The sequence below is a fragment of the Trachinotus anak genome, unplaced genomic scaffold, assembly GCF_046630095.1.
Source record: "Trachinotus anak isolate AG129_WGS33_773 ecotype Australia unplaced genomic scaffold, CSIRO_AGI_Tana_v1 ptg000014l, whole genome shotgun sequence".
Taxonomy (NCBI): Eukaryota; Metazoa; Chordata; class Actinopteri; order Carangiformes; family Carangidae; genus Trachinotus; species Trachinotus anak.
The window spans coordinates 15,885,797-15,910,560 of record NW_027273865.1 but is presented as its reverse complement, the minus strand read 5'-3'; the positions used below and the strand labels follow the sequence as shown (position 1 = coordinate 15,910,560).

General features: G+C 40.2%; 1 protein-coding gene across 2 annotated transcripts in view; it reads right to left on the bottom strand.

The window, feature by feature from the left end:
- Positions 1–24,764, bottom strand: part of grik4 (glutamate receptor, ionotropic, kainate 4) — a 274,319-nt gene that overhangs the window by 39,640 nt on the left and 209,915 nt on the right. For both annotated transcript variants that reach the window (XM_071497060.1, XM_071497061.1), the window contains 3 exons: positions 14,438–14,599; positions 10,500–10,652; positions 8,890–8,994 (listed from right to left, as the gene is read on the bottom strand). In XM_071497060.1, the coding sequence (XP_071353161.1) occupies positions 8,890–8,994; positions 10,500–10,652; positions 14,438–14,599 (420 nt within the window). The remainder of the gene's footprint in view (positions 1–8,889; positions 8,995–10,499; positions 10,653–14,437; positions 14,600–24,764) is intronic.

The following is a 24,764-nucleotide window of genomic DNA, read 5'->3' as shown; positions in this document are numbered from 1 at the left end:
ATCTCACTGTAATGCTCAGTCCTGATGCACTTTTGAATATTGTAACTGGGATATGGCTTGCAATGGATAAAATATTCAAAACAATGAAATACAAATATAAAAACCCAGGAAAGAGAAGAACCCCTTTTCTCCCCTGCAGGCTTTATAGTCCCTTGATCTGATCCTCAGAGATTCTCTGCAACATTTCAGGGACAATTTTATTTAACTGTGAAATAATACAGCTGCATTGCATACTGGCAAATAAACACTGAATTTATATCACTACAATTTCGTTTCCCCTGCTGGCACATGGCAGCTGTCCATTGTAGTCTTCGTCCCCTAATAGTCAATATTGTATACTTCCTTTGTTGACAATCAGATTGGGTACTCCCAGGGGCCTTTTTGCTTCACAGATTTTTATGAATTCTGCAGGACAATTTCACTCTGAGCCCCTGTTAAGCTCTGCCCCTGATAAAGGCACATATAAAATGATTCATGGCAAAACTCAATTTGCAGGCCAGGGCTTGACTCTGTAGAACACCAGAACACCTTGTTTTAGGAGGCCATCTGGAGCACCCCTACCTCTGATTAAAACTGTCACCTCTAACAATGTAAAACTTGCTGTTACTATTGCTTGCAATTAAACAGCTGTAACACAGACACCGACTTGATTGAAATATGTTTAAACTGCACAGCTGGAGGGGATCAGGGGCCACCTCAGTCGCTAAACTTACTCAAACCTAAGCAGCAGTACCTCAAGCAGCAGCTCTTGTGTATTAGCCCCTGTATGTCTAACAGACCTGGTTAAGATGTACTCATCTCTGCTGGAGCCCGAGGCAGGGAAAGAGATCCAAGCCATGTCGTGATGTGCCGAGCTGCACCGGGCTCCTATGATAATGTCCTTCAAAGGAAGGAAAAAGGGTGGAGGCCGTCTTGAATCTGTCAACCTGCTGCGCACCAATCCACACCTCTTATTCCCTTACACCCCCCCCCCCCCCCCCCCACCCCCCTCCACTTCGCTCTACCTGTCCTTTTCACTCCCTCCTTCCCTCACATTGCAGCAGCAGAGAGAAACTGGATTGAGTGCATCTGCATCCACAGCAGTGGGGGCAGCTAGAGTAATAGTGTTCTCAGAGATGGGTTGGGAACAAAGACAAGGGGAGGGGAAGAAAAAAGCAGATTGCCGTAATAAACATAGGAGCAGCGCTGGCAGGAAATAAATAAATCCAACAGAAAAAATAAGGAAATTGAATGAGCACGTTCACATTTTAACTGGAGGAAGTCTTGTGTAAATAACAGAGCTCAAATCATTTCATGCAGATTGGAGTGGTGCCCATTCAGTATGTATGTGTGTCTGAGAGTGTGCTATGATATTACAGGTATTCAGCATTCCCTCAGATACAGGGAAGCAGATGAGGGTTTAAAAGGTTTACCTCCATTCCTTGGCTGCACCTGTGAGGACTTTCATGCAAGGACACTTGGGGACCAAAGTTTATAAAAAATAAAATAGAATTGGCGCCTTGTGGTCGTAAAGTGGTTGCTGCTAACCAGTCCTTGTCAGTCCAGACTCATTTAACATAGGTAGTAAAGACTTTAAAGGAATTTATTATAAGATATTAAGTGTATTTGCAGAACATTATGATGACACAGTGAAGTTGATGTTTGACCTTTTGGATATAAAATATTATAACTTCATGATTTTATCATATTAGACATTTGTGTGAAATTGTATCATAATAAGCATACAAATTCTTGACTGCCAAAGTGACCTTGACCTTTGACCTTTGATTACCAAATACATATATTATAGTATATCTTCAAATCAGTTCATGCTTGAGTCCAAGTTAATTCTTGTGGCAGATGTAATGAAATTCCCTCAGGGCATTTCTACTATATCCTGTTCACAAGAATGGGATGGATGCAAGGTCACAGTGACCATCACCTTTGACCTTTGACCACCAAAAGGACGGATGACAACCTGAAAACATAATGCCTCCAGCCACGGCAGAGGCGTAAAAAGCAATCTGGTTGTAAGTGTTCATATGATAAGTCAGGAAATTGGAAAGGATGTACTAAGGCAGGTCTGGAAGATTTAACAGTTTATTGATGATCCTCGATGGGGACATACAAATGCACAGAAAGGAGAACAAAGGACTAAAACGGGTGGGAGGAAGACCCTGTTAAAAAAAAAAAATCAATATCCGAGATTACAGAAAGTGTAGTGCAATCAAGGAGCCTGTTTATTTACATAAGATGAACAAATGGTTTGAGCTGTGACTGCTGCTCCTGAACAAATGTAATATAGGAAATGAGGCAAAATAATCAAGTTGAATTTGATTGAGGTGTCGAACATGGCTAGAGTATTCTCTACCTGAGCAAGAAACCTAATCAGTTCTTTGTGTTTAGGTAATTCACTCTTAATGCTGCAGCAAATGTAATCTACCCTGATAAAAAAGAATGAGTTGGGACACTTGCTTTCTATTTCAGTAAATCTGCCGGGGGGTTGTTAGGGCAGCTTGTGCATTCGCCTAGGGAGAGGTATCTTATATTATATATTTATACATTATTTCAGTGGAAGTAATGGGGAAAAAAACTTAGTTTAAGCAAAAAACAAAACAAAAAAAACAACACATTTCCAAGTTATGTTGATGGGATCAGGGGAGCAGAATTTGAAGATGGCATAAAACAAAGTGAGAGAAAATGTGCAGTTTCAGGGACAACTGGTGTATCTACGGTAAGCCCCCGTCACTAAGAGAAAGCCTCAAATTCTTTTGCTTCTTTGACATTTGTTTTACATTTATGGCAGTTCAGCTCGGTTCTCTCTTACAAGTTTCATAAGAAACCCAGCATAAATGTGCCAGAATGTGCCAGAGCTAAATCTGTTCTTCAGCACCAACTTTCAAAGTACCTGTGGACTTGATAATAAGAACAATTTGCTGTCAGCCATGCTAGCGTCTGCCTTTTGCCTTTTTGGATTTTTGACCAGCGTGTCCTATTGTAACCGACTCATAACCCACTCCCTGCTCTCTAGCATCTTTCAGCCCCTTTCTGTAATGCAAAATATTTTCATTTCTCTTCTCCCTCTCAGATCAGTTCTATACCAAAGCTGCAATAAAAGCCTCTATCATAAAACTCAATTAGTGGTCCTCTTCTCTTCAGGAATTGGCTGCAATGCACAGAGATGAACATTCATGCATGTAGCATTTACACACACACACACACACACACACACACACACACACACACACACACACACACACACAAAAAGACAGACAAATACATGGATGCTGCTTTCCCAGCACCCTTTCTTCTGCACTCTCACACATCAGTGCCTAGTGCTGTAACCAGCAACAGCTTGCCTACCCCAAACTGCAATAATTACTCATTTTACAGCTTCCTCCAATTAACAGGCGTGCTGCTGTCAGTGAGCTCCATGCAGAAAATGAGGGCCAGTCTACTGAGGCCAGGGGGCTGGAGAGAGGCTGGACTGCTCAGTCGGTATGGTGTGTGCTGTGGTGCGGTTGGCTGGCAGGCTGCAGTGTGTTTGTTTAGGAAAATACTTGTGCCTCTGCTAAAACATGCAAAGATGTCTGTGTGCTCTTGTGTGTGATTGTCTGCAGAGCCAAGAAGCAGGCAGTGGGGGCTGGCACCATCAGTGCTCACACATAAGCACTGATGCACACACACAAGTACAAACATAAAAATCATGCATGCAAATGAGCACACAGCCACACGACAGCACATACACACTGCGAACTGATGTCAGATAGATCAGTCAGCGCCTCTGCAGCTGCCACAGCCAAGTATCACGATGAGGTGACAACACCTCTCACATTTCTGATCCCCCATGATGTAATCCATTCTAGCAACAAGGGTGTGAGTTCGGAAACTGCTCCGTCTTTTGATGTTCTTGAAGAGGAGAAAGGAGTCTGTGTGTGCAGAGGAACAGGTTGAGTTATATTAGCCATTTGTATATACCCAGAATGATACTGTTTAACAGTGTAGCCCTGGTGTTCTCACCATCTGGAGAATATACACTCAGGAACACGTTCACATTCACACACCAGCCAAGATAGTTCTTCGTATTACACCCCTTTATCTAGCTCATTACACTGGCTTGTGAGAGGACATAGAATAAGGATGCAGAGGATTACAGTCAATTCTCTTCAAATAATATTAGTCCCTCTGAGAAGAAATAGGGGTAAAGGTCAGTGCTGTTGCCTTAAGTATTAGGAGTGGTGACAGCTAAAATAGTGCAGGTCCAAAAAAAGAGCCTCAGTTGTTATTTGATATGCATTAATAATGTTTTTAGTTTTATATCTTTGTCTTAACATCATTTCTTTATTTCCTTCATTTACTTTTTTCCTCTTCCCTCATCACACTTGTCCTTCACTCTCTCTATGTCACACCTGCCTCACTCTCTTCCTCTGTGAATTTTTGTCGGTGGTGCCTCAGCCACATCACAGACAATGCCATGCCAACTTCTTACACCATCACCATTGGCCTACCTGGCTGCCAGCACAGGGGCAGCTGCTTTTTACAGCTAATTTACTTTGCCTGCCAAAATTGAACAAGTTAAGATTATTACATAATGCAGCCACATCATATTCTGGAAATAAGGTAGGCTAACCAAACAGTGATTTGAAATGGTGCTTTTCAAGCTTAAAGTGATTACTGGTATTTTGCTTTTATGTTATGCTTAATGAGTCATTTTCAGATGATATTATAGCGTCCGTCACCGTGAAGAATTTTGCATCAGTGCACATTTGGTCAAATTAAATTTTTCAATAATTCAATAATAAATTATTCAAACAAAATTAAAAAAAAAAAATTATCTATTTTTCCATTTAAGTGCATGTGAGTGTTAAGTGAATGCAAAGAATTAATGACAAATCTGTGGAGCCAAAAGAGGGAAATGACACTACAATCACACTTTAGGGCAGGTTAAAATAAAATTTTTACACTATATCATTTCTTAAATTGTAGAACTCACATGATATGAATACTTTGTTTTGTTTTCCTTGCTTCAGAGTCCTGAGCTAACAGGAACAGAACCAATGAACACTAACTACTACTGACCACTACAAATGTGGAGGTTTGATTTAAAAATAAAGCATGCATGACTTTCTCCAAACACAACCAATGATTCATATTCTAATCAGAGCTGATAGCTGCATCAAAGATGCAAAGGCAAAGTGCATCCAATGACTGGTGCTCATTACTCATTAGGTTATAAAGTAATACAGAAAACAACACATGATGCTGCCGAAATAGATGAATGCACAGATAGATAGATAGCCAGATAAAATAGAGTGTGTGATGAGTGTGTGTGTGTGCTGTGTGAAAATGCCTGCTAGAGAAATTCAATTTGGGACTTTGATTGGCTGTAGAGTGTTGAACCCCTGAGGAGCTGATGGTCACACACGCGAGGCGATCTATAGCGCAGCCACAGGACTCGGGCTGAGAGGATGGTGGGTGGTACCGACTAAGGAAAGAAAAGAGGAAGTGGGGTGGAGAAATAGAGGTCGGTAGCTGCATACAACATGCCTCAATGCGCTCTATCTCCACAAAGTGTTGGATGGAGACTGATGGAAGACGTTCTTTTCTCTTTTCAGGTTGAATTTTGAATGAAACGTGCATTGACTGGCAAGACACAAAGTGGGTGTTGTAGACTATGAGGCTACTCCTCTATTTCAACCTAACAAAAGATGTATGTATCAACTTGACGTGCTGATTTGCAAATATCCTACTTAACTCTGTGTGTGTGTGTGTGTGTGTGTGTGTAGGTGTAAATGTGTGTGCGCATGTGGGCAGTGAGCCACCTTCCTTTTATCTCTGCCAAGGCCCTGGCACCTCCAGTGTCTGCCTAGCTGAAGCAGCCCCAACCAAACAGCATGTGGGAGGTGTTAGTCAACAAAACAAACACCACCCCCCATCCTGTCCCCCATCTAACACCTTGCCTCTCTTCATTAACATAACTGGCAGGGCTGCTTTATAATACTTTTGGTTGAAATCATCACATTAGGCCTGATAGCATTATCCTTCTGCTAGACTGGCCCAGTGCCAGTATAAAAAGGGGACATGGGGAGACACAGACAAGGTTAATAATGGCAGATGGGCCACTGTCTGACTCTTTCCTGGGTCACTTAGGTAAGATTTTTCTCACACTCAGGCTGGGACTTGATCTTCTCTTTCACGGAGACCATCTCAACTGAATCAAGTGTTTTAAAACAGAGGAGTGAAATTCAGTGATTCCTCTCTGAACTGTATGTCTGTGTCTTGTCTATCGTAATACAATAACAACTACTTACAATGTTGTAGATAACAATGCACAAATGCAACTATCTGCTGCAGTAGAGTGGTGACGGTTGGATAATGGATAAGTTAATAAAGCTGAATACAAAATGCAGCAATGACAGAAAAACACAACACTCAGGGCAACAGGGAGATGCACACTGTAGCTGTTAGGGTGACGGACAGGTATTTCCAGGGGAAATACTATGCATAGTGTGGTACAGCACCATGAAAAAGCATGAACTTAAGAGATTACAGTTATCGCTTTACATCAAGCATCAGGGTTTAAGATGAAATGTGAAATATTGAATTCTGGCATATAAAGAAAACATGGTTGTATGAGTACACTGGTAAAACTAGCACACCGTGCTACTTAATGAAAGATGATGGCATTCAGAATAGTCTGTGCTATTGAAATGAACGCTTATGTCGGTATTGACACATGCAATACATTTGTCCAAAGCACTTCACGGTCCTGGTTCTGTTTGTCTCTTGTCTAAGGCTCAAGGCCACACTAAAGCTTAATCTATGCTTGGTTGCTCAGGACCCTCAACAGCAGTCTTTAGTCAAAACTGTTTTCATGTTGCAAGGCAAAATTGTCCCTGTTATGTACCGCACATGTAGAATTCTATTATAACACATAATATCAAAGACTGCGTTGGCATGAAAAACTGACACTTCTTGAAACAGGGCTGGCAGAAACAAAACTGAAATAACATTTGCATATACATATCTCATCCATATACATCCCCCCTTTTTTTACTTTTTGTGCATTTTTCCCATCACTTTGTTCACCAGTATAGTCTAATTCATCCCCCAGTTCCTTGATTTTGCTCACACTGCAGTATCAGTCACCATAAATCAAGACACAAAATAGAACCTTTTGCTGTTTTGTGACTCATATGAAAGATGCTATCTTTATAAATATTTTAAAACCCAGGGTTACCCAGCTATTACCATAAAAGTAAACACGACCACAGCCAGATTATTCATCTTGATCTACACCTCTATCACTCAGCTATTCAAAGCTTCTGTTATGTGCTGATGTTTACCTTTGAATCCTTTTCGCCTTTCCAGCCATCACTCACATACAACCTATACTTTTTACTTGGGAGATCAGCCACAGATTTTTACTGCTGGTGACGGCTCAGCTCCACTGGAGCATTTGGAGATACTGTTGATGGATGGGGGCATATTAGGTAATCACTTTGCCCAAACAGATTTTGCCTCAGCCAGTCTTGAATTCTAAGAAATATTCCTGTCTCTACCTGCCTCACTAAACTCTTGGTCACTGCCTCTCCATCAGAAATACATACACAACTTAAACTTACAGTTGTTTTTACATTTAGACATTGTTGTTTATGACTCTCTTGATTGTGGGTTTATATGTAGATCATACAGTATTTAACAAAAAGTCTTCAGAGTTTCTGGAAATCAGTTACTAGAAATCGAAGGGCTAATGCTTGGCAAATTGTGAATGCTTGTATTACAAACCTCTGCTGTAATGTCAGCAAGCCCTAAACAACACATACAGTACATAGCCCACGAGCACCAGCAGGTCTTCCATCCATTCATTAACAGACAGTACTCTGAGATGTTCAAAACCTCTTGTCACATGCATTTCATTTCATATTAACTACTTTCACCTCTTTGTAATCCTTGTAAATGTGTTTAATGTATAAAAATAAAAAAAAAAAATTTGTCCCCTGATGTGAAACTGAAGCAAAGAGATGTCAGGGGAGACGAGCCATTTAGAGATTGTACATGGTAGTTCAGGGCGTGGGCTGAAATGCCTGGTGGTGCATGTAGAGTGCTTTCACTAAATGAAAGAGCAAAACAAGACTGCTTGTGTAGGAAGCTTGAAATCCCAGCATCCATTGAAGCAACGCTGGAATGATCGTTGCTGATCAATGCCACCCACAAATCCCTGCTGGTATATTTTGACCATTTAGTGAAACAAGTCAGTAAAATATTTATGTAGTAAAATATTACTACTGTGATTATTTGAAAAGAAAGAATCACAAGCTCAAGTGAGGACCTGATATTTATCCAAAGTTACAGACATATGTGTAAAACCAACAACAGCAGCACCAAAGCCAACGCCTACTTCGCCAAACTTCTCTTTAACCTAAATTAATTTTCTTAAAAAAAAAAAATGTTTCACCTTCAAAGAGTCCTTTGTAATATTTAATTTTGTCCTCCGGCACCTTGACACTTGTGCTAGTAGGATAATGGGGACTGTCTGTACCAAAAGACGTGAGTTGAACAAGTGTTATCACAGCTCCCTGCTGTACGATCCAGCTCGCGTTACATCGCTGTCATAAATACAACTGTAACAGAAGTAGTGCCCTACTGGGATCAGGACTGTGCTGGAGTGCTCTGTGTTCACCAATAACAATTTTATTCTGGGCAGTGTCTATCTAAAGAGAAAATGGAAGAATATGTGTGGGTCACTTCAGAAATACCAGACAATTTATATGTAAATTCTTTTGAACCAATCACATGAACCACATGCAGTAGCAAGGCTGTGCTGATGTTGCCTGAATCTATGGCGTGTGATTAGTTTGAAGACAGATAATAACAACATCAGATTTGTAAGACTGGGAGTTACTTTACCTGCCTTAGGCCATCCTTGCTGTTCTGCATGATCCTCAGGGCGTAGTTAGACCGCTGGCCTTTGCTGTTGAATTCAATGTGGCCTGTTAGACCTTCCAATTCTACCTGTCCAACACAGAAGCAGCAACATGTTAAAAGATGTCACCATGAAATCCTGCCTGCTTCCCTCTCAGCAGCAGCGATTATGGATATGACTCGGAGGCTACATTAGCACTACTGGGTCACTACCAGCCTTTAGAAATATGTCAAATTTAGAGTAATAATATCAAGACAGGGCTCTGATATCTACAAGTTACAGCAAAATAGGAGGGCCATTTGTCATGTCTTCTTTCTCCGGGAGAGAAGACAAACAGTCTGATATCGAACACATGTCACATTTAAGTATTTCGATAGCCCGATCACTTACAGCGATTTCTTCCTAATAGGAAATAACGTTTTATTTACTGACAGCCCCTCTTTATCTCTCTGCTCCTTTGTCTCTCAGTATAATGTAGAGTCGAGATAAACTGACCTTGAGGATAGGAAGTATATCTTTAAGGAAGATGGCAGCACAGACTACATATTATTATCTGCTGTCTTTAAAAAATATCTAGGCTCTAAAATAACCAACTAACATGCAGAAAGTGAAGCAATAATGAAGATCTTAACAAGCTTGACATTCTGACATCCTCTAATTTATACTACTTCTTGTCCTTCTTGTTGTTCCAAATGAGAGACAGAATAAAAAACACACAAAGATGTCAAGAATCTAAAACGAGTTTGACCATTTGGGAAACAAGCTTATTGGATGTGAGGATCCTTGTGAAAAATTAAGCTACCCTCGCTCTGTCCTAAGGTAACATAGTCTGCCTGCCAACACCACTAAAGCTCACTAATTAAGTTATAACACATTTGTTTGAACTGTAAAAAAAAAAAAAAAACAAATAGTAAAAATTACAATTCGTGGTTTGCCAGACAATTGTGAGAAGATTAGGAGGTCACTGTGTGTGGCCATGAGATATAACATGTTAATTAGTGTGCTTTAAAGCTGTAGAAGTTCTTTGCTGTTTCCCAGTATTTCCAGTCTTCATGCTGAGCTAAGCTAAGATGGCTAGCTTCATATGTAGCATATATTGGAGGTTTTTGTGTGTTTTGATTTATTCTGTTTTCTGACTCTGACTTGCAACAACAAGAAGTGCAGGAAACAGCATCAATTAGATGATGTCAGATTGTCAAGCTCACGGAGATCTTCTTTAACTGGTATTAGGTACACGTTAACTGGTATTTTATAACCCAGATATTTTACTGACATCAGATAATAATGTGAGATATAATGAGATATAACATGCTACTTAGTGAGCCTTAGAGGAGCTGCTAGACAGATTTGTTATCTTTGGACAGAAGCAGGCTAGCTGTTTGTCCTTGTTTCCAGTATTTACGCTAGGCTAAGCTAAACGACTCCTGGCTCCAGCTCCATGTTTACTGAACAGAGATGACAGCGATACTGATGTTTTCATCTAAGTCAAGAAAGCAAATAACCAAATTTCCAAAAATGTCAAACTTTTCCTTTAAAGATGGTAGAGGCCAGTACTGTCATCTGTTTCCATCACATCCAGCAGAGGCAATCTTACCATCCTCAGGTAATTCATGAGGCTGGTGCCATGCTCCCAGATCTTGGAGGACTTGCAGGAGAGCTGAGTGGCGCCAACGTTCTGGCTACGGTTCAACTCCTGGACCGCTGCCACCACCGCGTATACTGCATCAAAGAGCAGAGCGGAGGAGAGCTGCAGAGCAGAAGAAGGGAGAAAAAAGGTGAATACATTATGTACACATTTGTGCAGCTATTCTTGTGAGGACATTGCATTGATTTCCATTTACTGTGGACAGCCTAAGTGAAACCCTAACCTTGGCCTAACCTTGATTCACACCTTACCCCTAACTCAAGCCAGGACCACAGAAATAACATTTTATTTGATTAGGGCTAAGCTTTGGTCCCCATGAGGACTACTGGTCCCAACAAGGTCGGTACCAGGCACACAAACACACACACAAATCTGAAAAAACCTCAAAGCACACCATCTGCAAGTGTAACATGTCAGTGGTTAGCGGTCAGTGAGGGGTTAACCCATCCCTGGAGTGGCAGTGAGATTATTCCATTAGATCATTAGAGAGACTCTGATCTGCTGACAGTGTTGAAAACCATCTCTCTCTCTCTCCCTCTCTCCGTCTCTCTGAGAGACTGTCCTTCCTACTCTTATCCCCACTGAAGCTGGCACACCCTGACTATTCCAATTACTGCCTGCCTCTCTCAGTGAGGGCCAGAAAACAGTGGGAGAGGCAGCCTTTCCTCTCATCTCCCCTGTACAAACAGCCTCATCGTCACTACCACTGCATCCTGCTATGTACATCTGATTAAAATGCATGATGCCCCACATTAGAAGGTAGGGAAGAATCTGAGATTCACTGCTGTACATCTGTGTAATGGAACCAGAGATGAAATGGCCTTGATGTTTGGTGGATATTGATACAGGGCCGAGAGGAATTGTGATGGATAGTAAATTTTGGAGACCAGAGAGAATTACAATAGGGCATTAAACTGCAAAACTGTGATGTATTACAACCTTGAATTGGCTAACATAATTAGTAGATTGCACATTAAGAGCAATATGGTGTACAAACACGGCCCATGAAGACATTACAACCATGAATTGATGCATAAAGTCAAGTTGTTAAGCTAGCATTAAAAACCGAAGGACAAAATGTTACAGCAGTATTTCTTATTATGTTCCACTCGTATCTATTAATATCTGTGATGTGAAGCTAATGATGTCATGGCATTTACTCATCTTCATTTCACTCCGGAAGTCTCTCTCGACTCACTAACTTTCACTGTAGCATACAGAGTAGCTAGTATCAGTAAATTAATATTATATGACTCATACAACAGGTCTGGACCTTTTGTAAATTTTGTTTGTGTCTTAGTATAATTTCTGTATAGAGGAGTTATATATTTGTATGGGCAGAGGTGTTGAAATCAGTGGCTTTTGCTTGAGACCCACTCTTTTAGCTGATGATATGCAGAAATACAGTGACATACAAAATTGCAGTGAATATAGTCTCCTAACAAATAGTGCACATATAATTTCTGTGTACTACAGAAACTATTGTACATTTTCAAATGATATCTCCAGGCTATAAACGGGACACGCTACTATGTTAGGTCTCACAATCTAAATCTGTAGCTATTCAAGGGAAGTTTTGTGGTCTCAAAGTATTTTGACAGTTTTTTATAAACATAGCTGACCTGTATCCATCCTCACTTGCAACAGTAGCTCCTCTGTCACAGGTGTACTCTATTTGTGCGCTAACATGTGTTGCACTCACTATTTCTGGCCTGAAATAGGGAGTGAAACAATATTCTATCTCAAACCTTTCAGACTGTGGTTTTGTTTGATGTTCTCGAACACAAATACAGTAACGTCTTGTGTACCTACAGATATTTTAGTCTCAGATCAAGACAAGGATTATCTGTGTGTCTGGTTACTTTGCTTGATGCTAATTTAACAATATAAATATCATCACAGAATTGCAAGTGATTCAATAATTCATAATCGTTATATTTAATCATTTTACTCCTGTAAGACCTTTCTCTCTTATGAACTTACGCAATTTGAATGTCACAGACTCCATTTTCTCTGATTAACTTCAGATGGAATGGCGCAAGTCATTATCTTTGACACAGTAAATGCCTCAGCTCTACACATGTAAAGAGGTCACTTGTATGCATCTGTTGTATATGTGAGCCCCACAGCTACATTTCCTCCAGACCTAATTACTGTTAATGAAAAGACAGCATATTATCTATGTGCATGTCTAAATGAGTTAATCACTTTCTTGCTCTGCCATCATCAGCCTTTATTCTCTCTAGTTATTAGCTAATTAGTCACAAGTCCTAATTGCTGTAGGCTCAGAAGAATCCGAGTGACCTGCTGTGCACAGAACACAACATTTTTTCGCACTGTGTTCAAACTATTCTTAACCTGCTTCACCACCCAGCTTGTATAAAGCAGGAGGGGGTGATGGGTGCATGTATGAGCGTATTTTTCATTATTTTAACTTTCTCTTGACTTCAAACAGAGTGAAGATTCGTTCATTAATTGACGTTACTGGATTTCTTGCTCCTAATGAAGCCCTCAAGACAACATAGATTTGTGACACTGGCTGTTTTTCTTTTTCTTTTTTTTTTTTTTGCACCCAGTGTTGATCTGGTTGGTTCTTTGTTGTATTTGTTGTTTTTCTAATTATTCACAACATGTTTTAAAAAAATAGAGCTCTAAAACAAGAAGAATTGCCTTAATTACTTTGAAGTAATTGAGCTCAAATATATAAATGCAACTTTATATTCATGTATAATCACGTAGTTACTCTACCATCAACTGTTTATTCAATAATCATATTAATTCCTGTGTGTGTGTGTATACATATATATGTAGATATAAATGTAGATATAGATACACACACACACATATAGATAAAGATATTATACTGTGAGCTTCAGCATACACAATGGAAAACACCATTTAATATGAGAGGTGATGAGATAAAGTTCATTACACTATTAACATTTAAGACATTATACAATCTGCTTGTCTTTACTGGTCTCTGAGAGCAAGAATTAAATCTAATAGCAGGTGGTGCTCTTCTTGTTACTGCTGTTTTTATGAGTGACATTTCTGGGGGATTATTGGGGTATCTGTAAATTTTCATCTCATAAACAAGCAGTCATTTACAAACAGTTGGCTCTCGTCATGTCTACGCAGGTAATTTGCAATATTTTATTTGCTGAATCTGACACAGAAAACTCAGATAGGCCTAACTTATAAAGTCGGCATGAGAGTGTTGTGGTAAGACTACAAAATGTTCTTGCATGCGGACCAATATTTCTGTCTAGTATGATTGGCTCAAATACAGAAAAAAAAAAAGCAGGAGACTTAAATAAACTCCTAAAACGAGATTTAGGAGAAAGCGCAAAACTGCAACAGTCTTCAGTCATTCGTATGCAAACACTAGCTCAATGATTTGAGGCTGTTTTGAAGTCTTTCGTTCAAATATGCAGAGCACAGTATATTAAATGTTGAGCTCCGTACCGTTTAGATGAGAACAGTGGATGATTTGAGGGAGGTTGATGTGAAGGTAAGCTGCTCTTTTGCTTTGCATTTCCTCAGAAGCAAATTTAACAAGGAAGATGCCATTATAAATGTAATAAGGAGGGTGCCAAATGCTGCTAATGAGCTGCCTGGGAAACAACTGCCTACAGCAACACCTGCAATAGCAGCAGTTAACAGGATAAATGTCAGCCTTGTGTATTTCACAGGTATTTTTGTGTCTAAGTGACTCCAGTGTTATAGTTGGTGAGTTTCAGATGCAGCAGTATACTGGTGGAGAAATCCCTTAGAAGACCCTGTTTGCAATAAAGAGGGTTCATCCATTATTGTTACATGGGTAAACCTGGTCTTCACAGTGTGTGTGTGTGTGAGATAGTGTCTGTGTGCGTGTTGTTTGTACTAACCGGGGTGCCAGCGAAGGGTGCATGGTCACAGTTCTCTTGCCAGGAGCGGTTGAGGCTTAGCACAAAATCCTGGAAGAAGGGATGAGTTTTGTTGAAGACTGAAAAACCAACTATGTTGACTCGTTGGTCCGCCACATCATCCAGTCGCAGTAAAGAGAACTCCTGCGGGGCAAAACGAGAGAGAGGGAGACAGGCAGAGACACAGGAAAAGATTATTGGGTGAACGCAGCTGGCTTTGATGGGAGCTGTCATATCTGCCATGATCTACCATAATCTGCTTTAAATAACACCAAATGGTATATTGAGTTATTGTTAAGGCAGAAAGGGCATGTGTTAATCAAATGCATTTACATCCGATTTAATCTGTCTGATTTAGTTTTCATTAACATCCATTATTCTGTCTAATTGACACGAGAACGCTGCAACAATTTGTTCATTCTCACTATTTAGCTATGCATCACTGCACCAAATTATGCATTTTGCACTGGCCATATGCATTTTCTGACTTACAGGTCATTGTAATGAATAGTGGGAGCTCAGAGGCTAGCTTTAGAGAGAGGGACAGACAGAAAATATAAAATATATAATATAAAAATCAAGGACGATAGATAATTGACAAAGTGAGATTGAAATGCATGATATACTGAAATGCTCCAGGTTGGGAGGAGAGAAAATATAAAAATATAGAAATTTGTTATTTGGCTCTTTTTGCTCTAGGGACAAGCTGGTCTTCCTCCGCCTGGGGAGCAGCAGACAGGGGACAGGTGGAGATAGAGATGAGGGAAAAGCAGGAAAAATAGGATGCGGGGGTGTGACGGGGAATGGATGTATTCCTGAAGGTTAATAGAGGTGTCAGAACCCAGTACAGCCTCAGGTGGCAGCCTTCGCCTGGCAGACCGTTGTGCCATCTAGCTTTTGACAGCCAGACCAAGCCCAGTCTACCTCTCTGTCTGTCACCAAGGCCAGGGACTTTGAAGATAAGAGGGGTTGGAGGGGATTGTGAGTGGTAGAGGGAAGACTCAGGTAGAAAATAAAAAAGGTGTGGTGTGGGAGGACAGAGTTGGCAGGTGAAACTGGGACAAGACAAGTAAAAGAGTTAGATGTGTATGTAAATTGAAAACTCTTTCAAATCAAAAGCAGTGATCAAAGCTGCTCCTTCGCTCCTTTAGGCCTCCTGCCAACCCATCCCATGCGGGGGTACCAGCCTTAAGGATTCGGTCAAAATCTTATTTAAAAAGAAAAAAAAAGAACAAACAAACAAACAACAAAACAAAACAAACAAACCCAAAAACTCTTTTAGTCAGGTGAAGGGAAATCTTGACTGGTTCTTGGAGATATCAAAGCTTACAAAGTCTAAGGCACAGCTATGTCACAGCAGAAAAATTAAAGCAGGAAAATGGCCTTATTCATCTGTAACAGGAAAACGGATGAGAGGGGATTATGCAAATCAGATAATGGACCTTCAGACGAAAATAGTGAATAGGTCAAAGAATTAAATAACTGATAAGCAGGTAGGTAGAAAAAGCTCTCAGACCAAGAGGAGACCAAGCATGACTCACTCCACTGTGAAGACACCAGTGGCTGACTGCACCGATACAAACTCGGAGCAAAGCAGGGCAGGAGGAAGCAGCAGATATTGACTTTGAGTGAGAGGCCTATCATCCCCAGTGCCAACCTTCCAGAAACCTGGAAACAAGTTTAGTTACACTAGCTTGCAGCAGGTCGCCACAGCTGCATGTTAAAAACAAGCAACTCTGTTAAAGTAAAATATGTATTCCAGGTAGGTGCAGAAAAAGCCTACACAGGACTCAAGATGAGCTACTAAGACATCGCAAGAGAGGTGAGTGAGAGGGAGAGTTATGGACAGAGGGTTACGGAGTTGTAAAGGAAGTGGAAAGATATGCATGAGATATATGAATAATATCTTTCCTAGGTCACAGTACAGACTCTTCAACAGGAATGATAAGTGCGACGCATCTGAAAGCCCAGTGCACTTTTGAATGACACAAGCATCATGCATATTTGTGCTTAGGGACTCTGCATCTCCCAGACTAAAAGTCTTCTCCTGTAAAAAATTGGAAGTGACTTCCCCCAAAACTGTCTGGTGCCTTTAAAGAGGACGAGAGCATCTGATCTGGTGCTCATGATGTTTTCCTCCGATTGATAAGACCTATACATTTCTAGAAGGAAAACAGTGAGACACATTTGCTTTCAGTCGAAAACTGACCCCACCCCTTTCACTTTGTGCAGATTTCGAGCTGACTGAACTTTGACATGCAAAATCATAATGTTGAGCCATGTTAGCTATGCTAGCTCCTGCTGTTTATGTTTACAATCCTACCCACACTATTTCCTGTTCTTCCTGCTTTATGTCACAATAGGTGAATAAATTTTATTTGTCGTAATCCATGTGTCTGACTGGATTGTTGTTCATCCTGCTCTAACTGGATTGTGCTGCACCAGCACTGTGTTTGCGCCTATGTCTGCACCTCAGTTTGAGCTTGTACCAAGTTTCACCAAAATACTGTTGTTTTAACCACAAAACAAACAGAGAGTTGACAAAAAAATGTTTCAGATTGTCAGTTTTGTCTTAAAGGTTTGGAAGAAAACAAATTTTGCAACTGAAAAACACTGTAAAGAGAGCACTTTTAATACAAAGCTTATCATGATTTGAGGCAGAAAAGAACTGTCAAAGATTTAACGAGAATAAGTATTGGCCGATAAGAAACTGAGGCCCTGACATCTGAGGGGTTGCTAGCAGCTAGGACTTCTGTTAATGACAAAGACAATGGTCTAACAGTCTCGTTAGAGAAGAGGCTGTCTGTACTGTAACTGTTGTATTGAATTTGAAAAACATAATTCAATGACTTTGATAGCCTGACTCTTTAAAAAGTGGCTGTACAGTAATAGTGGAGCCCTGGAACTAAATATGCAGTACTGTAAGTCAAGAAGAAGAGAGGGATTACATGTTCCTGCCATCTTTATTAATTTAACCTGTGTGATCATGTCAGCAGAAAAATCTGATTTGCCAGCATCCTCTTTGTATGCATTTATTTTATCATAAATTTAAAGCAAAGGTTATGGCCGTAACATTATCGATTCCTGTGAATTACATTAAACACTTTTTTCTTTTCTATAGTCTCCTCTCTCTGGCTATCCCTTGTGGGGACTCCAAAGCCTTTTGGGACTGGCCATATAATTACTGGCTAAGTGTACTTTAATAGATCATTAGAGGCAGATCTGTGCAAACGAGCCTATCATTAAGCATGCCCCTCAAGGGTGCCTGTATATATTCATGTGCATACGCGCGCAAGCACACGCGCGCACAAACACAAACTGAAGAGTGCGTGTGCACACCCACACACAGGAAAATGAAATCCCTATAATTGAGCAACACATGCACATACTCACTAAAGACCAAGGTCACCAAAATATCCCCAGGCCATGTCTGAAGAAAACTAATGTGCTGCGTTTGTGGGCTTCCAGGGCACAGACACTGACACACACACAGATTCAAATACATTCAGATTCAAATGCAGAAACACATACACTCACACACATGTGCAGAAACTTATACAGACAAAATCCCTCCACATGAGCAATTATGCTCTCTTGCATACTAAATAGGTGGTGTGAAATGGACAGTACTTAGTCGAGGACAGTTGGTTCCCAGCAGTGGGGGAATGAAAAGGCAGAGCTGGAGGGTGGAAGAGAGCAGCAGAGAAACCAACTGTCACCACTGAACGGGTGAAAAGGGCGGAGGAGCAGAATGATGATGAGGAAGACAGAGAGAGAGGGAACGATTGGGAGAGAGCTAGAAGTTGAATCAGTGGCGAGAGAAGAAGGTGAGAGATTAGTTGGCACAACTGCGAGCTTAAAAAGCAGTGGGGGAGAAAGAGAGCAAGCGACAGAGCGTAGATGAGAGGGGGCGGGAGGGTGGGAGAGCATGAGGGAATGACAGCCTGGCCGAGGGCCCCTGACACCGGCTGTCACCTGGAGATCAATCAGCGGCCGGGACACGAGGCAACCAGCCAAAAACTGTTGCTTCACCTCCTCAGTTCCTGCCCTTTTCCCTCCAAAAACCTCAAAATCTGGAACTCTTGGTTTTATCAATTCTTTATTTCCATCTCCTGTTTTATTCTCTCAGTAACACTTTTATCATATTATACATTTTTTTTAATATCACTTAGCTTTGAGTGATTTATCTTACTTTTCACATTATGGACCATTCGTGCGTGTGCACATGAACACTCACCGAAACAAATGACCGACTGTGCGACCACTTGGTGTTTGTGATGATGTTGTCAGCTTGAGCAGTGAATAATGAGATCCCCGGAGGACTGATGCTGCCGATAGTGGGATACCCTGTCATGAACCCTTCCCCTCCACCACCTACACACCCCTTTCCCATTCAGAAACTTACACAGACATATTTCTTTGCAGTGGTGTAAGCCGCTATAAATCCACCATCCTAAACAGGATATCCAAAATGAAGCAAAAACCTCTTTAGATCTAGCAGCCTCTTTCAGTTCTTCTTTTTGTCTATTGATCTCACCTCGCTAAATGGGATAGAAATGCTGAGATTAAAGTGATTCTCTGGGTTCCAAGGGCATCTCCTGAATCAGGCTGCACTTTTGCCGCATGCATGGTACAACACCCACTAACTGAAACTCAGAGTGTCTCAAGCAGAAATGTTCTGTTAATAGATAAGCCTTTTAAATGCAAGTTAGACTGTACAGAGAGTTTCGTAATATGCGTGCATTCTGTGCAGGGAATATTTGAATGCTGATTTCATACTATCACTTTTTTCATATTGTGGATATGAATAGGCTCAGTATTTCAATGAGTCTGAGTCATCTGAACATTTTGTCTGTTTGAAGAACTTTGTTAAAGTGGCTTTAAAATTAATGGAGTTTGCTGAAGTTGAGAACCACCGGTCACCACAATGCAATAATGTCAAATGAGCCAGAACAATGAATATAACTTGCACAATGAATGACTCATGGGCATAATTTTTACATAAATGGAATGAGCATTAAGGGCCGTTGCACAAGTAAATGTGATGTTATATATTTTCTGCTAATACATATCACAAGCAGAAATACAGATTAAGCAGCAATAATTGATTTTGGGTCAGTTGGGAGCAGTGCAACAAGCAGATCTAAATCTCTGCGGGTTTGTCACTATGAATGACCTCTTTCACATTACACTATCATTATGTAGTCATTTGATACATTTTGAATATTAAACTGTTGATTAGTGCAGCTTTAAGGAGACAAAGGAATATGGCATGTCCTTAGGTTGCTGAATCCTCAGATGGTAAAGACATAATTCTTTACTCTGCAAAATTTGCCCCAGATCAAGACAGAACTGTCTGTGGTGATAAACATCATTGATAATTTGAAGACAGAAAAATCCTCTCCAGTAACCTATGATTGAGTAGCCTTCCTTTAAATTACATATTGATTTTGCTAATAATAAAATACTAATTGATGACATCCCTCCTTTTATACCTGGGGGAAGGGTATAATAGGCTAAAACCTTTAGGCCTGAGCCCGGTCTTCAGTGTGCAATGAAATCCATTTCTAGAGGCACACTGATTATTCTCTAATAACTGGAATGTTCTTGCAGTGTTTTCGGCAATAAGTCATTTCATGCTCGTGTCAATTGCCACGCAAATTCAGGCTGAGCTCTAAAGCCTCCTGCAGCCTCTTAATTACGATGTTCTCAGTGAGCGTGGGATGAGAATAGAGAAGGAAGAGAGAGGGAGCATTACCAAATGTCCTTCTGAGAGCCTTGTTATGAACCTGGGATGTGATAGCAAAATTGTCTAAATGATTTGCTGAATTTTCTGTTCACAGAATTCAACATAATAGCCTACTGCAGCTGCACATCAGACCTGTAACTGCAGCTCCTCTGAGATGCTGTCTGGATGTTTTGCTGTATGTGCATGGACTAGACCGAAGTCATTCCTCTTGAGTAGGTCACGAACTTGTCACTTACATCATCCTCAGTGGCCCAGTTGTTTCATTCACTGCGAGATAACCATGAAATTAACATACCATATATTTTAGCACAGCATGCTGGGGTTGATACATTAGCTTTGTTTCAAAGCATTTAATGGCCACATACATCAAAACAATCTGGCGGCGTTCCTGCAGAGTGTTGGGAACAAATTACCAAGTTTATTCCATTATTCATAGAATTATGTCTGACCTGCAACAGTAACAACCTATTTGTGAGGCATAGACCTTATGCCCAGAATAATTCCTAGGATGGTGGAGGCCAAAAACATCATGAATATTGCAGACACTAGCATATGTTTGGAATCTGAAGCAGTCTATCTTTTCCAGTAAGCTATTCATTCAAATCCCAACTGGATTTTACAAAGGAACATAACAGCTGAAAGCACAAAAAGGAAATGAAATTTCAAACAAGAAAAGCCTTCAAAGTCAGAAAATGTCTTCAAATTACTTTTGAATGCTTCCTTTAATTTAAAAGCTTTGCATCCAAAGAGCAGATTATTTTTCTGGGAAACAGAAAATGGCTCCTGGACCTCTTAGGCAGAAGACTTGGCAGTGGGGTGGAGGATCGTGTGGCTGGAATGCAGAGGGAGAAGCAGCAGATAATTGAGATAAGACTCCATATAAACTTATCTCAGTGAAGTCCTGAGTATTTCATATTGATCACCTGTGTTTTTGGCATCAAGACCAAGAAACCCCTCAGCTTTGGGACTAATCTGTTAGATGTGCGACAGGAAGAAAAGAATATATTATATTCAGGAAATGTTGTTTACAGCTTCAAATGGTCATGTTCAGGTTTGTTTCATATTAAATGCAAATATTTAATTTAATGAAATGCAAGCATTTGATATCACACATTTCCTGTGCTTTTATTTTTGAAAAGAGATGCAAAGGGAAAGCAACTCACAGGATTTTGGACTCTCTGGTCAAAACAAACTCGAACCACATTTAATCTATGCTGACTGGCTAAGGTGATTTGAGCCTTGCTGGCTCAGCTCTGTAGTAGGTGAATTGATAGTGACAAGGGCTCACTGTGCTCTTTTGTACCAGAAAGAGGGAGATTTTGCTGCCTCTTTCAGATTTTGTTTTGAATAAGGATTTTGTCTCTGTTTTCTCCTTAATTTCCTGCTACGCCATATCACACAGCAGTCCCTGGCTTTGTGTAGCTGCTTTCTGTCCACAGTGGCCATCAATGTGAATGCCTATTCAAGCTGTTTTAAAATCCTTTAGATTTACTTGCTTTACTGTGTTAGTGAGGTTTTCTTTCGTTTCCTCTTTATCTTGATTTGTCTCATTTTGGGAGGGAATGTGAGTGTTTTCCTATAACTTCTTTGTGCTACTCTCAGCCCAGCCAAAAACGCAGCCAAATTTGCAGCCAGTTTAACTGGATCAGCAGGGTGTTCTATGTATGTAATGTATTGGGAATGAAAGCTGTTAAGCATACAGTTTACAGTTTCATAAACAGCTCAAAAAAATGAAATTAAATCCATCTGCTCAGGAAATCAATCTCATATTGTGATAATGATAAAGATAAATTCAATTCAATTCCCAAGTCATTTGCAGCACAGAAGCTTAAGAAAAACTTCACCTTACAAGCATCACTTTCAGGTGCATCTTCATTACCTTAATGCAAAGTTAATTGAGGTCTCAGCGTTCAAAGATTGTTAACAATTTAATGAAACTTCACCTGCGTGCACAACAGATTATGAAAGACAAACTGCAGGGAGACAAACAGCTTGTTTCATTGCTCCTTACTAATCCTGATTGGACACGATCAGCTCAGCTTGACCATGCATCGAACTTTCTGTCTGGATTTCTGTGTCTGGGTAGTGTGATAATCAGAATACAATAACAGTTACGCCCTTCATCAAAATGAAAGCTCCATCAGGCTGATTAAAAAAGCCTATTTGTGATAATTGCTCCAAATATCATAAACTGGCTTTATGGTAGATGTCAAATGTGTGAGAATACAAAAGCATTGGCACAACCAATGTCACGCTTGGATTTAAATACACATGAACATACACACTTGAATTAAACAGTTAGTTAGTTAGCTAAAGAGGTATGACATTACTAAGTGGGGTCACTCATCAACAACGACACGAGCTTTCTGATGCTGAAGAGCAGCTGAAAATAGGTAAAGTAAACACTGTTAAAAAAAAAAAAAAAAAAAAAAGACTGTCTTTTGGATAATTAGCCACTCACACAGGAGCATCTACACCTGGTAAGTTACAGAGGTATTTTAGAAACATAATAGTGAGCAATTCCCACTTAATAGAGGCATTCTTAACAAAGGTCTTTGATGAATTTCACATGAAGGGGTGTGAAAAGTAAAATGAATACGATTCGTGGTGACTTTATGTTGGCAGGTTTCCAGCTTATTATACGGTACGTGACAGGTTGGAGATAGGTGAAGGAGGAGATGGAGAAACAAGGGGCAGGAATATAAATAGGAGGAAAGAAGTATAAACGAAAGTAGTTGAGCAATGAAGCGGAAATGAAGGGAGAGGGAAAGGGAAGAGGAAGTAAAGGTAGGGCAGTAGTAGCCAGGTGGAAACGGGATTGTGGGATGATGGTGGGAAGAAAGTTATAGAGCATAGAAATGAAGTCAGGTATAAAGTCAGCAAGTAATTTAAACTTTTCAAAGAGGAACCTACAGTAAACTGTGACTCAGTGCTTGGGATTTGGAAGGTAATAGGCTGTAATACAATTGTCAACACTGAGTCATCCAGACATGGGGCTCAGAGGGAGAGTTGGTGGTAATAGGGCTGACACAAAGTAATCAATACGGCAGAACTCCTCACACATACAGAGGTCTGAGTCTGAGAGGTGGAACACTGCACGAAATTGTTTACTTTCATTTGCAAAAGCACCCAGCCACTGTTGGGCTAATCTGTAAGGATAAAAACAGACTTGGGAAGTCTTCAAGTCCTATAAATTTATGGTAAACAATGTGTTTTTAATATCATTGAAAAGCTATGTTTAGGGTGATAAGGGAAGGAGGTTTGACTCAAATATTAAACATGCCAGGATGTTGATAGCTTCTCACACAGACTCGACTACCTCCACTATCATCATAAGGCAGTCAAACACTACTCATATTACATATTTTCCTTCTTTATAGCCTGACTAAGGCTTCTGTTACTGTCAATGCTATTTAAAAATCAGAATGCTTTCAATCACACCGGTTCTCTTTATGAATCCTAATCGATTTATAATTTTTTGAACATGAACAGACCTTGCGTCCCAACCTGTTAGCCCTCGAAATTAGCTATAAATGATTAATGAATGCCCTTCATGAATACTGATACAAATGTCAATGCATTTGTCATTCTTCTCCCTTTGTGTGAGAAAATGGCACCGTCAAAGAATAAGACTTAAAAGGGAAATTTCCCTTTTTGTGAGGTGCGTGACCGTCTAGGTTACCAAAGTATTCTGCTTGTGTCTTTTTTTAATGAATTAAGGTAACTAATTATTCAACATTTTGCATCTTATTTGCTTTGAGTGGAAACACATGCAGGGAACTGCAGGCTAAGAACAGTTGTGTAAAAACTTGTCCTTTTATTTCTGACCTGGAATATCAGACAATAAGTTCAATCAGTGATGAAAAGGTGGCTGAAGCGGATGTCTGCCTGGCTGGCCGAATGCACCCTGCAAAACCAGCAACAATGCATCATAATGCAGCATAATTGCAAGCCCTCGCATGAGCTTCTCACCTTCAATAGTTGCTTATTTTGCAGCAATAAACTGGGATACATGTGCGTCTACAACAGACAGATGATGTTTTAATAAAGTAGATTGTCTTCAAGGCAATAAATAAATTTATTAAGACATGAATGAGACTCAGATTATTAATTGTCTGTGCAATCTGATATGGAGCATAATGAGCTGATTGGGAGTGTCAATAGAGCCTTTTACTCAGCTTCCATGTCAAAGCAGTATGCATATTCAGCCTTCAAAATTCTTTTCAAGCCATTTCCAAACCTGGAACCTGCAACATTAGTGCATGATCAGGTAGAAAATCAACTACTACAACAAGCTGGATATGTCATTATGTCATATATAAGTGACTTAGAAACTCTGACTTATACTTGGTTCACCAGTGGGTGATGTCTTTCAAAGAATGGACCTAGTAGATAAGCTTTTTTTTTTTTTTTTTACATTCAAACCCCGAGTTATGCTATCCATTTTTTGAAAATGGATAAACAAACTTGGCAGGTGAAGTGAGTCAGCAGCAGAGCCGTGCCCCCGTAACAAAAACGAATGCTACAACCATCCACCAAATGTTTTTCTTATAAAGCTTT